General features: G+C 36.7%; 3 protein-coding genes across 9 annotated transcripts in view; 2 read left to right on the forward strand and 1 right to left on the reverse strand.

Annotated features, from left to right (window-relative positions):
* The first annotated feature begins 48 nt into the window (after window positions 1-48).
* On the forward strand, window positions 49-7,005 carry LOC113508055 (COP1-interactive protein 1-like). 6 transcript variants are annotated; one of them, XM_026891038.1, is made up of 21 exons: window positions 49-357; window positions 608-717; window positions 946-1,023; window positions 1,272-1,388; window positions 1,492-1,596; window positions 1,982-2,026; window positions 2,202-2,274; window positions 2,478-2,581; window positions 2,711-2,891; window positions 3,059-3,201; window positions 3,283-3,416; window positions 3,489-3,639; window positions 3,718-3,900; window positions 3,995-4,110; window positions 4,200-4,447; window positions 4,514-4,638; window positions 5,400-5,521; window positions 5,598-5,709; window positions 5,817-6,056; window positions 6,140-6,684; window positions 6,772-7,005. In XM_026891038.1, the coding sequence occupies exons 1-21, from the start codon at window positions 324-326 to the stop codon at window positions 6,899-6,901; spliced, it is 3,096 nt and encodes a 1,031-aa protein (XP_026746839.1). In that variant the 5' UTR covers window positions 49-323; the 3' UTR covers window positions 6,902-7,005. The 6 variants fall into 6 exon arrangements, with proteins under 6 accessions (XP_026746839.1, XP_026746821.1, XP_026746828.1 ...); XM_026891020.1 differs by having other exon boundaries at window positions 6,140-7,005; XM_026891027.1 differs by having other exon boundaries at window positions 3,286-3,416; window positions 6,140-7,005.
* LOC113508122 (myosin-7-like) lies at window positions 6,993-16,153 on the reverse strand. 2 transcript variants are annotated; one of them, XM_026891100.1, is made up of 19 exons: window positions 15,993-16,153; window positions 14,236-14,321; window positions 13,460-13,522; window positions 13,254-13,350; window positions 12,582-12,688; window positions 11,860-12,046; window positions 10,979-11,142; window positions 10,655-10,776; window positions 10,234-10,405; window positions 9,848-10,063; window positions 9,500-9,615; window positions 9,313-9,421; window positions 9,073-9,235; window positions 8,763-8,902; window positions 8,515-8,633; window positions 8,265-8,382; window positions 7,980-8,186; window positions 7,374-7,618; window positions 6,993-7,099 (listed from the first exon to the last, which is right to left on the reverse strand). In XM_026891100.1, the coding sequence occupies exons 1-19, from the start codon at window positions 16,129-16,131 to the stop codon at window positions 7,066-7,068; spliced, it is 2,604 nt and encodes an 867-aa protein (XP_026746901.1). In that variant the 5' UTR covers window positions 16,132-16,153; the 3' UTR covers window positions 6,993-7,065. The 2 variants fall into 2 exon arrangements, with proteins under 2 accessions (XP_026746901.1, XP_026746898.1); XM_026891097.1 differs by lacking the exon at window positions 6,993-7,099 and having other exon boundaries at window positions 7,129-7,618; window positions 9,073-9,223; window positions 10,234-10,393.
* A 1,335-nt stretch (window positions 16,154-17,488) lies between these two features.
* The window catches only part of LOC113508165 (zinc transporter 1), a 34,916-nt gene continuing 34,430 nt past the window's right edge, over window positions 17,489-17,974 (forward strand). Inside the window, exon 1 of the mRNA XM_026891136.1 lies at window positions 17,489-17,575. The gene's annotated coding sequence lies outside the window, so the exon portion shown is untranslated. The remainder of the gene's footprint in view (window positions 17,576-17,974) is intronic.

The following is a 17,974-nucleotide window of genomic DNA, read 5'->3' on the forward strand; positions in this document are numbered from 1 at the left end:
CTTAATTTAAAAAAATGACAGTATAAATATTTTATGGCGATTCATTGCAAAGAAAATAATTGACCAATTAAACTTTTTGGTTCATTGTATAGGAAACTTATTAGTCGAAGAGAAAACAGATAGAACACGAGAAAGCTGGCCGGAATTATTTATTAGAAGCTTGTCGTTTTCTTCTAAATATATGCTACACAAAATGAAAACCTCAAGTCATTTACTTTTGGAACGTAATTGATAAGAAATTTTTGTACTTTATACTAGTTTTACAATTTAAACGTTTCACGAAAGTGCGATCAATTTAAAAATTCTAAGTTATGTAATGAAACATGTCACTATTGGCGCCTGTTGAACCTAGACAAGGTAATTGGATGACGTCTGAATTTATTATGTATTAGGACCAACTAGGACATTATCATGACCAACAACACGAAGCTACATCATGATCCGATATTTCACGTTTTTCACGTCCAAGCGACTTGCACTCTAGCACCCAACAAACCACATACACAATATACATATACATATATGTACTAACTGCACGCTGGATTCTGGGGATTAGGCTCTTAAAATATATAAGCCGGCTCGTTCAATGAATCATTTTATTTCACAGACGGGGTTGAAGTTACAAAAGGCCCTATAAAGTGTCGTATACCGCAGAGATTGCCCCCTGGGCGACAGAGATTGCTACCCAATAGACCAAAACCTCCTTCTGAAGTAACGGTAAGTTCCTTTTTATCCTTAGTTTAATTAAACTGTTTTTGCACTAGACCATAGTTTCAAAACATCTTCTTTTGGGTCATATTTGATATGAACTGACATAGTGCTACTTGCACGACACGGTATATCGGGATCGTAGCAAGTATTAATACGTGGTTTCCAACTTTTTTTAATAAAGACATAATTTATGTAACTACCAAACTGTTTATATAAGTATAATATACTTTACAGAGAGCAAAGTGGGAGACTATACCAGTTCAACATCAGCGTTTTGGCTTACGGAACACGATACGGCCACGTTCCGATGAGGTACGCGTAGTTATACAGTTTGTAAGGACATCCAAGGAACACATTATATCGCTACGATCCTTGTATACTAATTAATGTACAAGAAAAATTTTATTTGATATTTTTTAAACAACATTTGGAACGTTAAAATACTAAGTATTTTTCTCTAATTCAATCGTACATTACTGAGGTAACGCAGACATTCCGCTAATCATTCAAGTATAATACCAGCCTTACTATTAAATCTCATAAAACCTTTTGTTTGACAGTCACGGCCAAAGTCAGCCAATCGAGTAAAAGATGAGTTGGGTCTTGGACGACCAGGCGTGCATCCGTTACCACGCTCGGCCAGGCCCGATCGCGAACGCTTCGTGTCTGCACCTAGAGTATGTCCAATCATTGTACATGATAAATTCATTTATACATTTTCCTTTAAACCAGCCTATTCTGGAGAACTGTAATCAAACGTCTATAATCTGTTTTGATTAGAGACCATCCACGATCCCTAAGAAAATGAATGACCATACAATACAAGGCAAGATCGGACGCCCCGTCATAACTGTGCCCGTTCCCGGGTCACAGGTGAGAAATTATGTAATGTCATTGTTCCAAATTATTTACATTTCAAGTATATTAGCAATACTCGCGACCCCGCCATCGCGTCAGCTCATGGATAAGGATTCCGGTCTAAAACTAGTCGAGTGATCCTGATACATACGCGTGAGTAAACCGTTATTAAGTAAATAAATAATTATGCACCCGTCTTTTCCTATTTGGTAAACTTCACCCTACAACTAAAAATAAGTTATGTGTGCTGGTGTCTCCGAAGCAAAGCTTAGAATCGCTCATGCAATTTGTGAATTACTATTGTTTTTTTGTCAATATTTTTTTTTCTTCTTCTTCTTGTTGTTCTTCTCTGCAGTTAAAAAGGCACGCTGTTTAAGATCAGCAAGTGTAAAGATTTCGTTTTTATTTACAGAGAACCCAAATGAAAAATCATGGTTATACTGGTCTACCGGACCAGGTAAGTCGCATCACGTTAGTTAGACAATGGCAGCAACTGCAATTTGATAATCCAGCCAACCATTATGACAAGTCCCAAATCTCATCTCTGGTACATTCCCTTTACCAATGAATTTTACTTCGCATAAAATTTAGCATAAAATAGGTTGATATCATCAACTGACGTTATGTTTCAGGAAACTATACAAAAGCAGGAACGATGTGAAGATTTAGAGGATTGTGATGGAACTCATACCCTGGTGGAAAAAGGTCAGTACCATGGACGCCTCAATTCCACAATTTTAGAATCACGCCATCTAGTCTTAAAATAAGCAAAACTTGTTACCGCATGTCCATAGACCCAGGCACTGAACGAATGGGTATTGAACTCACAACCTCTTTTTAACCAGGGCATACGTCTCAATCAATACCACTAAACAAGCATTTAACAATTTATATTTCCTTGCTTTCAGAATCTATATCTTCTCGAAGTGACAGAATGATGAAACTAAAGATAAGTTGGCAAGAAAATATGGTGCAGTTTGAGAAGATGAAAGATGATCTCAAAGAGCGTCAGGTATTAATAGATTCTTATCATTGATTACATACTGGCTTTGCATCGTTTAATTTTAAACAAATGATGCGTAAGTACAATCACCGTAATTATATCTTTGTTTGAGAAAATGATTGAAGCATTGTATTGCAGAAAGCTATAATGGAGCTATATGCGCTGATGCGGAATACCCATCAGAAGATGGCAGTTTTGGGCCAGAAGGCAATATTACCACCTTCCGACGATCTGCGCATCATGAATGTGGCCAAGTTAACTGCCGAGCAACTGCTACAGCTGTGCTCAGTACGACAGTCCGACGATAAATCGAAAAACGGTAATTGCAATAAGATAAAAGAAATAACATATGTATTAATATGTCTGTCAAATGTTGAAGTGAAATAGAAAATTAATTTGACCAGATGTCCGATTACTTTTACTATTGAGTAACTGAACCGTAAAACACTAGTACCTATGTTTTATTTGATCTCAATAATTTCTCAGATCCGTCGACCAAAACTCCCCTGACAGTGGACATGAACAAGCTGTACGGTATGCCAACTAAATTAGTTGCCACGTGCGAACAGACTCTTCTCAAGAGGAAGGAGATCATTGATTGGTTTGAATCTTTGACATTGAAAAATGAGGTAGGAACTCATCCTGTTTATTTAAGAAAGTAGATATGAATTGTATTTTCTTAAACAATAACTTCATATTCCTTGTTCCAGAAGGGTATTGGTTTACACAAGCTTTCTAAGAAAATTAATGAATTTAATGCCGAAAACGAAATGTTGAAAAGCTCTTTAGATCAAGCCCAAGGAGATTTTAGAAAGGAACTGAACGAAATTATAGAGTTTATGCGGTATGTACGTTTTTGGTTTTTGTTTTACAACCTTAAAAAATTGATGATCATGTGTTTCTTTGCATATTCCAGAAAAACTACAAATGAAACAATAGCCCTTCAGTTACGTACTGAAGAACTGGTGTATCAGATAACAGAACTCAATTCACAGAATAACGATTTAAAGAAGCAAATGCACACTTCCGATCATCTTAGGTCACAATCGAATAAAAATAAAATAGAGGTAATAGCAATTCAAGCTTCATAAATATTTACACTTAGACATAAATATACAGACATTACTGCAATGTTATTTTAATAGGAACTGGAAAAAGACCTCAAGATGGAAAGATGTAAAAAGATTTACATAAAGGATCGCTTGTCTCGAGCAGAAGGTCAAATAAAGATAGGCGCTGAACGAGCTTCTCAATTAGAAGCGGCTTTAGAACAAGCTCGCTCACAGACTCGCACGCTAGAGCGCACCGTGCAACAGCTACATGAGCAGGTGAAGTTTCCCAAAACAATACTACCAAATATACACAAGCCTTAAGAAAAAAAAATAAAGTATAAGGGAATAAACATCACTTTTCTTTTTGCAGAACACGAAGTTACAAACCGATTTTGACGAAGAACTTAACAAGTTAAGAGAATCAATACAAGAAAATACAATGCATTTAGAAGAAATAGCGGATGCGCGAGAGAAGTTACAAGCCGAGTGAGTTTTATGAATAAATATTTACCTATACGATGGTGAAGTCCTACGGTTTAAGCAAGTATTTAAATCGTTTTGTTTAATTATTTCAGGAAAGATGATTTGGAACATCGTCTTATGAAGCTGTCACAGTTTTACAACGAGTCACTTGCAGGCATTAAACATGACATGAATATCAATGTAGCGCAGCTTGTTGAAACTAAAAAGAAATATGAAGATGAACTTGAAGAAAAGATAAAATTACAAGCTAAAGTGGAATTACTATGTGCGCAACTGTTAGAGTCTGAACTACGGCTCAAAGATCTAACCAAAGAACTGCAAGAGACTCAAGAGAAAATAAGTAAGTGAATTTACGTAATTCTTCGCCTAGAGATAATTGTGATTACTTACTAAAAACTCTTTCCAGGTACAGCTAGCAGTTATGAAAGAGAATTAGTATCGACTAAGCGAGATTTGGATCTTGCATTAAATGAAATAGATGAATGTAAATCTAGGATGGCTCAACAAGAGGAGACCATAAAAGAATACGAGGTACTTACGCAAATATAATACAATAATATATTTACAGTACAATCATTTGCTTTATACAAAAAAAAAAAAACAAACAATAATTAAATCAATGCATCAAAAAATTCATCGGCATCGCTGCCGGCTGGGAGTGTGCCCAAAAGGCTGGCAGCATTGCCACGTTGAATGGCAATGCTAATCCTCTGAACGAGGTAAAAGCCAGCCTTTGGGTCACGAGAAGTGTGAACGAGACGCTTTGCTAGGTCTTTAAAAAGCGTTTTGGCACTCGGCCCCCACGGCCCAAAAGTTTCAACCCCAAACGGCTCAAAGAAGTAACTTCCAACTAGATTACCATATTTGCGCCGTTTGAGGTTTTCAGCAGCTGCGGCAGCAGAGCCAGCGCAGCTCGAAGAGCCGGGAAGATGAGATGGCGCAAGAGTGTCGACGCAAGTGGTGTCCCACACTAAAGGCCTACCCATCTTCCAAGGGAACAAAGACATACCGTCCGGTCTCTTGCCATCATCGCATACCAAACCATAAGGTTCTAATACAGTAGGTACGCCGACGGCAACAAGAGCTCGAAGGATAATGTCATTAATATTCGCGTGACGAGCCATGCGACCTGCACTACGGCTGCATGATAGACCGAGGTGTCCAAGGCTGTTGACTACTTCACCACAGTGGCAGCGATGCGGAGAACAAGATGAAGCACCTAGTCTTAAGGCAATATTTAATACAAAATTTGTACCAACATATTTATAATTATCGTTACCGTTTCTCTGCAGCAAAATTTCAAGGATTCCATCAATTTAGAAGAAAGTTTGAAATCTGATCTAATGAATAAAGAAGAATACATATCAGAACTTGAGAAAAAACAGTCTTTACTGGAACAGCAGTTACAGGAAAGGTAAATCTGGTTACTTTTCTCGTCATGCTATCACCTACCGATTTTATTTTACCTTGACTTAACGACTCTGTTACAGCGAATGTAAAATGGGATCTTATGAGGAACAGTTGTCATCTCTAAAAACACATATTGCTGAATTGCAAGAAGATTTTGGAGAATTTGAAAACCTAACTGAGCTTCATGATATGGTCAGTAGACTGTACCAATCTAATAATTTTATTATTTTCAAGCATCGATTGTTACTGCAGGACCATTGCCTACTATAACAGATTTAACAAAAAATAAAATGTTTTAGGTTAACCAACAACGAGCGAAATTGCTTGAAGCTACTCGACAAAACGGGGAACTTGCTGAAGCGTTGCAAAAGAAAGATATGGAATTAGAGCGTCATATAGAGAACCTTACAGAACAAGAACGTCTCTTAGAGCAACGAGAGGGTGTTATTAAGATGCTTTCAGAAAAGGACGAAGAGCAAAACAACATCATAAAATTGTTACGTAACAATTTAGAAATGAGAACTCAAGCGGATATGGACGTAAGTAGCATTAATTTCCCAGTAATTTTGTGCTCGTCATCATCCTGAGATATACATAATCATATGGATCTTTTGATTTACAGTTAAACCAGCAAATTACTGAGAAGAACGCTGAGATAGAGGCTCTTATTTCAAACGTCGAAACGAGGAAGAAACAAATATCTCAGCTCGAGACAATACTTTTGACATTAGAAGATCAAACACGCAAAGCAAGTACGCAAAGGAAAAAAGACCAAGAGAAAGTTAAGATGTTGGAGCAAAAGATTGCTGAATATGAAGCGTACCATATGGAAAATAGACATATCGAAGTCCCCGCTAATAATTTAGATAGCATAATCAAAATCCTTGAAGATGAATTAGGAACATCTTTTGAACCAACCGTGAATTCGAAAGACAAATTTATTACTCCAAAAAAGAAATATATAGGAGACCGTAGACGAGACAAACTCGAGAACTTTGAATGTCACAAAGGGAACAATAATCAGGCTGTGTTTCATGCTGAACAGGAACCCACTAAAATAGCTATGGACAACTTTGTAAAGAAAACTTATATATCAACTAATGACGACCAATTCAAGGGTGATAACCTTAACCGCAAAAAAGCTATCACCAACATTGACACACAGAAGTGGGTCCCTACTCCTGAACCGAATATTAATAATGTGTACACCGCGCCGCCCAATGTCAAAGAAAATAATACATTTCAACCTTTCAGAGGGCTGCTTCCGGCAGTCAGTCAGCTAAAAGATAACCTTCTGTCCAGAAACATACAATTAATGTCGAGCAACCAGTTTCGTGATGAAAAAAAGTGTAAGATGTTTAAAATCGCCGGCCATCGGCTATGAGTGACGTAATTAAAGTGTTTGTAAAGTTTGTGGTGTATACTGTTTAGAACAGTTTGCTAAAATGTGTATTTAAGAGAAATAAAATTTTCTTTTGTGCTACTTAATTACACTATTTATTAACAAAATAACATGCAGCTAACTAATAATTTAAAAAGGTGGTAGCATCATCTGTCATTTAAATCCAAGAATGTCCTAAATCTGAAAAAAGAAAAGACAAAATTAGCGAAAATGATTTTAATGACAAACTTAAATTATAATATTATAATATATGCTAAGCTTGGTTAGATCTTTAGACTGTTTTCTGGATACTATTCTACGTCACTTTTATGTTCATCCGTTACCATCCGTTACCAGTAACGTTTTATTGGAATACAAAATGTTTTATTTGTTTAGTTACGTAATAAAAGCAAGAATGTTAACAATGAAAACGGTTATTCCTAGGTACATAAAGAAACATTGGGAAAATACCAAACTTGGATTTTTGTTTGGATTCAATACAGAGGGATCGGGGGCGCCCTCGTGATGTGTTCGCAAGATTTCTCTTTCAAGCATAGCCCGGCGCCGCTCGAGCTGCGTGCGCACGCGGCCCTCGCGCTCCAGCTGCAGGCTCTGCGCTAGCACGGCGCTCTCCAGCCGCAGCACGCGCGCGCGCTCCGCCCGCAGCGCCGTCCACGTGTCCGCCGCCGATGCACACACCGACGACAACGATCTTGACACCTATTACAAACATGTTTTCATTTATAATAGGTATATAACATCTTGTCCAGATAATCTGACTACCCTGTCACATGGTTTCGTTCCTAGTTGCAGGTAACTAAGTGTAATGCTACAGAAATGAGCAAAACATTGTATATTATTGGAAGAATTATATTTTTCCATAACAGCAAATTAAAGCATAAACATTTGAACAAACGAGAACGTTATATAATAATAAAAGATCTCAAATCATCTGTCTGTAATACTGATTCGAAACAATTTGTAGCTGTAAGTACAACAAGAAAAAACCTTGGGCAACACAATATAAAATGGAAATAATATCGTGTGTCATCCAACACTCGCAGCGATGACGGAAAGTAACCTCGGCATGGGCAGTGTCGTCGAGGGGCGGTGGTTCCGTGCGGCCGTCGAGCAGCGCGGCCAGGTCGCGGCGGGCGCGGATCATGCGCGCGAACAGGTCCGCCGAGCGCTCGTGCCGCTCCAGCATAAGCGCGCGCGAGGCCGCCGCCGTCACCAGCGCCGTGCGCTCCCGGGACAGCGTTTCCACTTGCATATGCAACTCCAGTAGCTATTCAAATTACATGTATCAAAATCAGTCAACACACCCATTTCTAATTTAGCAGTTTTGCAGTAACAGTTTAGGTACCTCTGTGTGTAACTCTTGATATGGTACTTCTTTGGCATAACTGTCATAATTTCGTAACCGCTTCACTTCTAAACGTAGGGCAGCTAACTGATTTTCGTATTGCGTCATACTCTGTTCCCTGTTCGTAGAAAACTTGTGATAAAAGTTTTGCGGCAACTTTTTTTGTTCTTTAAAGTAAAAACCAAAAAAGGACATTGGAGCATACTTGTACGGTCAACTAAAGAAGTAGATATATTAAAGACTAACTCACATTAATTTTTCGTTTTCTCGTTGTTCTTCAATAATATGTTGTAATTTAACAATCTTTTGCTCCCTATCCAGCAATTCAGTTGCAATTTTCTCTTGTACGTTATCCGTACCTTCTCCTTGCTAAAACATTCATGTAAATATTTTTTAATCATTATAATAACTTACCTCTACGACGTCGTTTCGGTGTACTGAGGACTCTTGGTTTGACTTTATTACATGTGTTATTGATAGCCTATTATTGAATTTTACCGCAATCCTAGACAGTGAGTTCAAGAAGCTATCTTTATCCGCGCGACTCTGTCGAAGTTCCTCTTCCACACGTGACAACGCTACTCGAGTAACTTGCAGCTCTTTCCATATCTCAGTTTCCCTATCGGAGGGTTCACTTTCTGTAAGAGATGGAAGGGTTGAACTGTTGACCTTTACAAGCAATTCTTGTTTAACAAGCAAGTGATTATGAAAAACTAGGTATAAAAGTATATGAGTACTTACATCAAATTGATTTCGACTTTGAACCCGTAATGATATTATGCATTCGTATGTATGAATTGTAGCTAACCTTTCGATGGCACATACTCTAGGCAGCGCCTACGCTCCATATCCACTAGTCTAACAGAACGTTCACGTAAAGACTGTAACTGATCTTCCAATTCTTTGACTTTGGCATCTAGCTCCATGACGCGGCCCTCCGTAGCCGCTTTAACCTTCTCCTGCGCAGAGATCTATTTTAAGTTAACTTTAAAATCAGCTCTAATATGGATACAGTTCAATCACATAAGATGACCCGAATGCTTAGCACCTGCTCCGCTACCTTCGCCTGAAGGGACTCGGCGCGCGCGCGCTGCTCGGCCTCCTTCGCCGCAGCGGACCGCTCCGCCTGCTCGGCCTGTTCGCGAAGTTCCTTTACCCTGAGTACCATTACTTTATTTTTAATCTCACAAACAACAGCTACCATAACTATAAATTAAACACGTTTAAAAAGAAACCTAAGCTCCAATGCATCTCGTTGACGCGACAATGTTTCTATTGTCATTTCACCAGTTTTGGAAACTTCAATCAACTTCTTTGAACGCGCATCGTAGCTGGTTTCTCGATGACGATACTGAAAATATAGACAGACGGTAAACTATAAATTGCCTATCAGTATGAATGAACGAAAGATTAATTTGTGCAAAAATCACTTTAGCATAGAGAGTTTAACTAATTGTAAGTATATCATAAAACAAAAACTAAAACAATCAATGGATGAAGGAAAAAATCAAGATAATAAGTGGGGCTATGGATAGTTTCGATCCTTCGGAATGGGATCGTAATGTAGAGTGTTACAACTTCACTGTCTTATTGGTATGTTGTGCGAGTCTGTTTACGAGTTGCTCCAGGTCTTTGTGCTTTTTGCGCGCAGCCTCGAGTTCGGCGCGCGTGTCCTTGAGCTGGCGCTCCAGCGTGGCGATGCGCGCGCGCGCCACTCGCAACATGCTCTCAGCGGCCGCCACTACTTCTTTCAGCGCTTCGCGGGCCGCACGTTCTTTCGAAAGCTCTTCAGAAATGCCCTAAAAATAACAAAAGCCTCATTTCCTTTTATTTTACAAATATGTTAAAAGTGATCTAAGACCTCAAATAGCTAAGAGTGGTTCGCTAACAAAATGATAATACTAACAGCAATAGGCAATTGCTTGACTAGCAATATAGTGAATAGATTCTACGGTGTATATAGATTAACCTGATAGTTAGGTAAAGCATCTGACAACTGTCCTACTTCTTTTGGCTCTTCGACGGGTTCTTTCTTTACGACTTCATCTAACTTGTGTTGCAGAATCATGTTCTCCTTTTGTAAACGTTCAATCTTTTTCATCATGGTCTCTCGGTCCACCCACGGGATTCTAATGAATTGACTTTACACATGTATGTAACAACTAAACAGCAACTACTACCTATTTTCAACAACTAAATATTTTCCTACGAGACACCAAATTACATCTTTCCACTTTATAACAACTCGTCAAACACTTTTATACACTTTTTAAGTTTATCGCAATAGATTTCCAACTCATCAAGAGTAGTAATCTTTCGTGTCATCACACTAAAAAACTTCGACAAAAGAAATATGTTTAGTATGTATGTATGTATAGTACCCAACTTACTTAGCAAGCTCCAAAGAATAATTAATCTTAGCTTTTAAATTCTCAGCTGTACCGGCTACCATTCTGTGCAATTTCTCAGTTTCATGATCAAATTCTGTGTTTTTCGTTTTCCATTCCAGGTTCTAAAATAATTTGAAACTCTGCTTAACTTCATAGTACAAAATGAAAAATCACAATCAAAGCAACACAAATTCGTCACTGACTTTTATCTACACTAAATTGACGTCTGTCGCTGACTTATAATCTACACTACCTTCACGTCAACGAGTGCCCATTTAACAAGCATAACATACGTTACCCCATGTTACATAACAGTATTCGCACCCTCTGATTACTAACTGTGAGGTAAGTAGCTCGGTCCGTCCGATGCTTGCCCCGTAGTAGATTCAGCAGTTCTATCCGCCTCGCCATTATCTCAGCGCTCACTGCTAATACTTCTTCAGGAATTGGATTCAGTTGGGCTGTTATTTGCTGTAGTACGTGTGGGCCTGAATTAAAAGATATTTAAAGCTACGGCAATTTGAATAGAGAATAGTCCTTTGATCTATACCTGATATGTTACGGCACATTTTCGAGTTTATACAATTGTTTGTAAAAAAATGTTTTCTCTATTTTATTCGTCAACCTTATTTTAAGGCTCGTGTCTACCTGAGGCCACAACAGAAGTAAAAATAAAGTATGTGCCAAAATCGATCCTACTGGTTTGAAACAAAGACGCTATTAATACCAGTGTTGCTACCCATTATTGTGCGCTTGACTATACTTGCGTACTGATAATTCGATATAGACAGATAAGCGATTTTATCACGTCTACAACGTATTATTTAAAAAAAATAATTTAGTTTTTTTGCATAATTTCGATAAGTAACTTTATTTTGAGTGTTTCGTACCAAAAGAATAAATTATTTCTAAGGGTCCGCTCACTGTCCTATTATCACCCAGCTGTATTTCATGAACCGTCATACTTAGCTAAAAAATACGATTTTTAGGGATATATTTCTGTCTGTAGGCGGAGGTACTACAAGATGAGCAACCTATCTTATTAACGTAAAAGAGAATACGGGGATTAACGCGAATTTTGCCTTGATTAGTCCGACGTAAAGTCTGCTCGTGACTTGCTTTTTGTCTTTAATCTATTTGTACGAAACCGAGTCCAACACTAACTTAACCGATCTCTTAAGTATGCGTAGAGTCTTGGTACTCACCGAACATTCCACTTATCTCCGAATGCAGTGGCATTTCAAGGTCATCGCGGACGAGTAGGAGTAGATCATGCGCCGGCCAGCCGCTGACCGACAGGATCCGAACTTCGCCGAGGCTGTCGTCTGTATGAGTGACACCGGCCCGAGCTTCCAACTCCTTCAATTGGGCGAAGTTCTCCAATAACGTGTTCTTCAACATACATAAATTGATTTATTAGTATTAATAAAATATTTATTTATTCAACTAGTTTCGGACCCAACTGTAGTCAATCATGAGCTAATGAGGTTCGTCAGTCGAACTGAATGATTACTAGTCGGGCTATCCTGCTATCATGACGGTTTACTCGAATTGATTCTCGAGTAAACCGTTGATACATAAATAATTTCGAATCCGCAATCACGAAAGCTATTATATTAATTTAACAAAGTACTATCTTTCACATAATGTAAAATGTACAAATATTAAACAAAAACAATTAATCTTGATCATGATCAATAACAGGCATCGGATTTGAACCTCAGCCTTTATGTAATAAAGCGAGGAATGCTTTTGTTCTCGGTACCTCGGTTCCTGGAATTGATTCTTTTCTTCATTTCTCATTTGATCCTGTCTCTTTTTAAATTGCAACTTGTCTGGGTTTTATTCTTTAGAGTTACTTAGTCCATACACAAAAACGAGCGAGTACTGATATGTATTAATTTCTTTCGTAAAATTATAGTGTTACCTGTTGCGAAACTAATGATTTCCGCATTTTCAAAAATTCCCTTTTCTTTGTTGCTAATATTCTCATTACTTTTGCTAATACACATTGTGGCATGACCATGTCTTTTTCTGTAAAAAAAAAGGTATTTTAAAAATTTTGAATAGATTACGTGTATTTAACGGGTTTGAGTGTTAAACTCAAACCTAAAAAAGAAAAGAGGAAAAAAGACGCATATGAAAAAAAGACAAAGAAATTATTTAGTCCGTCAGACAGATCACCAAAAAAACATTGGGTTCATCGTTCATATCTCGAAAAAAATATCAAGTGGACAGTGATTTAAAATCACATGTGACGTCACATACTAGTTACATAATGTTACTAGCCCTTACTACCGCACATTTCATCATTGAAGTGCTTATAATAATCTTCCTTTAATGACATGATAAATTGAAAAATACGTTTTCCATACATTTTTTGGAAATCTTTATGATGGACTAGACCGACTGATTATTTGATTGAGGGCCGATTTTTCAATCGCCAGATAACTTTTATTCGATGAATATATTTGACGTTTTGATAGGTTTTGTATAGAAAATATGTCAAACGGCCATATTTATTCCTCAAATAAAAGTTATCTGACGATTAAAAAATCGGGCCTGAATCAAATAATCAATTTATTAAAACTCTTATTACCTGGTTCGCTTTTGCCTGGATTTGAGAACGGTTGGGCGATTCCTTCGGGCGCCGAAGCGCTAACCGGACCTATTTGATCGTGGGATGCTTTCTTCGCCTGCAATATATAAAATGACGTTAGTAATAAATAACAAAACAACTTTATAACTTTAAAAAAGTACTTACATATATATAATGCAATAATACGGAATAAAAAGCAGACTTACATTATTGCAAGGTGAAAGACTTTGACATCTTCTCTCTGCTGCTTTTTTTGGATGAAGAGGGCTCTAAAATTAGGAAAGAAACAATATAAGCAAACCACGGAGCATCGCTAGTTAACGTGCTGGGGTGTACAGTTACTCTTATATTTTTATTTTAATCCTTCTGAGAATGTAATCATGGCTTACCGATGTGCTTGTGAAATACCGAGACGTCAAAGCGAAAATAAAACGACAGTGAGTAAGGATACTCGCATCAAACAAAGGCTGTATTTTTGTTATATTTTTATTAGTATTCAAATAACGTTCCACTTAAGTCCCGTTGCCTATAGAAACTTGTACCTTGTACAAATGAAATGACATGAACACGATTTCATGAAAACAGGGAAACTTGAGAACAGATCAAGAAATAAGTAGTTCCAATGTTTTCGCACGCGAAACCGATGGGCACCGGTTGACATCCATAATATGTATACGGATACCTACTGATATTACGCTGTAGGAGAAAATCTCTGAAACTACTGAACCGATTTTTCATTTCTACTAATTCTTTTATCAAAATTCATGAGCTACATCCGAAACAAACCGCACGAGTGGAAATGTCAAATCAACAAAGAACACCCTTACAGTATAAGTATCTACAAAGCGCTTATTGTAATTATTTGTTACAATAAGTCTCACTTGAATGTAAATAATTACAACAGTGTTAGTGTTCATCAAACCTCTGTTATCTTTTATCATCGCTTGATGATTGTTCTTCCGATATTTGCACAATGACTTACTTTCGGTCGGCCCGCGATGGGGCTGGCTGAATGTGCCCTCTTGCTGACAGGTCGTATGACCCGTTTCTTGGGGCTGCCATCGTTATCTGGAACAAGTTTATATACTTCACTAGCTTATCAGTGACCGGGTGACTTATTGGTACTATTGTGTTACAATGTCTTGGTGGCCATGCGGTTCTTTGCAGGGATTTGTATACACAAGGTTGCGGGCTCGATCCCAAGACAGGCAAAGTACTAATGTGACTTTGTGGTAGTTGTATTTACTGTACTTTATGTACTTTCTTAATTATTCTAAGACATCCCTGACAAACGGTAAAAGAAAACTTCGTGAGGAAAAATTGATGCCAAGTGCGGGAAGAGGCCTGTGCCCAATAGTTGGGCGTAGGTATATAGGCTGATATTATATAAATCCAAAGCACGTTTTTAATGACTTGCAAAAAATACTTTAAAATTGATTTATATTTTATGCCCCGATCAACCGGACCCATGGCTAGAGAACCAATGCCTCAAGAAAGCACCTAAATAATAAGAAGCGTGAAGTCGCCAAACAATATGAAAACCAAGTAAAAAATCAATGGTAAGAAAATTAAAGAACAAAAAAAGTAGTACAATTTAGGAATTATATTTCTCATACTCATCATGATTCAATATCTACTGAAACATAAAACGTTTTGTAAAAAAACTGTAAAGTTAAAACCATAGAAGATCGTTTAAACAACGCGACGTATGAATAGATTGCTATCAGCGTGGAATTAAAAACATGGCTATTATTGATTGACTGTCTCGTCCTCGGATAAATTAAATATTTCAAACATTTAACATTTTTATCAGTTTATCTTTAAAACGAAGGTAAAGAATAAAATAAAAACAATACTCTTCGACAGTTATAACAACGTTATAGCGATTATAGATATACATAGCTAGCTGTTGAACGCGGGCTCGCCCGCAAATCGAAAATGATCCCACGGGAACATTCTTATAAACTGTCCGTGTAAGTTCTCTCCAAGTCCGTTCAATGGTTTTTGCGTGAAAGAGGAACAATATCCTCGATGCTCAATCTATACAGTCATACATACAAACTTTCACTTACATAGTATTAATATGATGGATGGATTGTGACGGCCTACGCCCGCCCTTAATTAGTATTATTCGGAAGAGAGACGCCGCTATACGCCAGGTAGCATGCTGCCTTGCTTCCACAACTACAATTACTTAACTTTAAGTGGTATAAATTAATCAAGAAATTATGAGATCCTCGAGCTGTCTTGGAAAATAGATAACAGTATACCAGACAAAACTATTTTCTTAGTTTAGCATTGCTCTTGGTGATGTAAGCTTCTTATTAAATAAACGATTTGAATAAGTGGATAATATTATAATAATCTTTTTATGCAAGTATTCTTCTTATATTATGTCTAAAGGCAATATGTTTTCCCTACATGGTCTACATGTAACGCAGAACTATAGAAAATTTTACAACAACGATGCGTCGATGATGCCTTCGAAAACGAGTCTTGTTAATGCCAGCGAACGGCATGTTACATTTTCAAAAAATATGAAGGGAAACCAAACGGTAATATTGAAATATTGCGAGGATGAAAATAACGGATGGATAGTGATGATCAGTGACACCCTGGCATTTTCATATGGTATGATATGATAATCCAAGATGACATTCCAAGGTTGATCTTGAGAAGAACCCATATCAATAAAAAACTATAATAAAAATACCTACAAATAATATATAAATAGAATACCTATTTCTCCTGTTGAAGACGGATGCGCTGCTTTTATCATTCTGCTGTATTTTTTGTATTTTTGTATACTTTTGATAAAAAGAATATTATACTTTAAAATTTTGTCATTATCTCTAAGGTTGACACATTTTTCCACCATGGTTCCCGGAGACGAAACATCAAAAAGTATTAATATGTTTATTTAAAATAGTTAATAGTTTCTAATATATTAATAAAACTGCAAAATAAAGCAATAAATGGCCGCGATATTGCAAAAATATCATTTACGTGATAAGACAATCGGAAACCCTGGGAAATATTTAATGTTCGGTTCAATATCATTTGTAAGATTACCTTATCTAATCCTACACTGAGCTGTTGATGTTCGGAACACCCCTGACCCTTTTCCCTAACTTCGGTAAGGTTATCGCGAATATGAGCATTTTCTGGACAGCACGAGTAAAACTGTAGTTTTATAGGTCATCGAATTAAAACCTCAAAAGAGTAATTCCTTTTACAATGATTCCAACTTACACACTAATAGAATTCAAGGTAGAGCTCCTAAACATGGCTTTGTTTATTTTTTGTTGATTGTTAATTTATGAATATTTAAATCTTTGGTCAATTGCGCCTTCTTTCAACTCAGTCGTGTCAAATAGTATTCACGTAAAGCGAAGAAAAATACTGGCTATTAGAAAAAAAACGTTTTGACAGAAAACTAAGTGGCAATGAAATAATAAGACAAAAATATAGAGTTTAAATTAGATTGGCATTATTACATTTATCTAGAACCTAATCCTCCACTTTTGTCACTTATTTATATACTAATACACAGAAAATAACAGAATGATTATTATGTTATCTTTGACCTAATTGAGAAAAGGTTCCTGACTTGTGAAAACATAGTTGAGATTGCTGGGTGGTTTTCTTATCTATATACCTACCTATATATTTACATTACGAAAAGCAATTCCATCTTATAGGTTGGCCAAAACTGGGCACAACTCTTTGCACATAGAGAGGGTTTAAGCATTACACGCCAGCTCACTGCGGAATGAAGATTTCAAATTCCAATATATCGGATTCTGGTTTTCTGCCTGTGTTACCTCCACAAGATATTTTTCTTCGACGGCTCTTTTTTAAATTCACTCTATATTTGTCATTGTTCTGAGGCAAATTTTCGTACTTAGTTTCTGTTTACTATAATGGCTTTATGAGGCATCCAATATCAAAGAATGACATAAGAAAATAAATTGTTTTGTATTTATTTTTCATCAATCGAATCTGGACCATTGTCTTCAACACTTTTGTTAACAACTATTATTATAATTGCATTCGTTTTGAAGGCAAATCACAGATTGTATAATAATAAATATACGTATTGTAAGAAAGTCATTGTTGAGACAAATCTATTCTATTTATTTGGTTTTAATTACTCATGCTCTTTATTTGTCGGTGTAATCGTTCATAGATCAGTGTACTTGACAATACTCCAATGAAGTATATGGTACAGTAAACCGTTTTTAACTTGTCATCAATTAGTGCGTTGTGATTTCAGTAAGGACAGGATATCAAATTCAAATACGATACGTTTTGAGCGGAAAGTAGGTCATAAACGAAATATTTAACGTGTAGTTGGGATGTAATAAGTATAATATCTGCCAGTAATAAGTGTGTGAATAACTAAATAGGCGAATAAAACAAACGTGAACGTGTTTATTTTTTTAATTGAGTATTTGTCTATCTTCCTGGAAATCGATTGGCTGTCAAAACATTTAATATCTATTAATGTGGATTTTATCATACACTTAGGTAGCTACCGAATGGTTACTGAATATAAGGAGATAAATTATAAATATAAATTATAATTATTTGTTATAAATTATTCTATAAGATCCAATATGTAACTGTTTGTTATTCCGAATAAATAAATAAAAGTAATTTTAAGAAATGTTGGTACTTTCTTGGTTCAGCAATATAATACATGGAAGAGCTTCTATTTT

This window comes from Trichoplusia ni, chromosome 2 (genome assembly GCF_003590095.1).
Source record: "Trichoplusia ni isolate ovarian cell line Hi5 chromosome 2, tn1, whole genome shotgun sequence".
Lineage (NCBI taxonomy): Eukaryota > Metazoa > Arthropoda > Insecta > Lepidoptera > Noctuidae > Trichoplusia > Trichoplusia ni.

Coding starts and splice junctions, on each gene's coding strand:
- LOC113508055 (XM_026891020.1), top strand. CDS start 324: ATGTCACTATTGGCGCCTGTTGAACCTAGACAAG. Junction 2,892..3,058: donor CGACGATAAATCGAAAAACG/GTAATTGCAATA, acceptor ATAATTTCTCAG/ATCCGTCGACCAAAACTCCC. Junction 3,202..3,282: donor CTTTGACATTGAAAAATGAG/GTAGGAACTCAT, acceptor TCCTTGTTCCAG/AAGGGTATTGGTTTACACAA.
- LOC113508122 (XM_026891097.1), bottom strand. CDS start 16,131: ATGGTGGAAAAATGTGTCAACCTTAGAGATAATGACAAAATTTTAAAG. Junction 8,903..9,072: donor AGAGTATGTGCCATCGAAAG/GTTAGCTACAAT, acceptor CATCTCTTACAG/AAAGTGAACCCTCCGATAGG. Junction 7,619..7,979: donor ACGACACTGCCCATGCCGAG/GTTACTTTCCGT, acceptor TGTTTGTAATAG/GTGTCAAGATCGTTGTCGTC.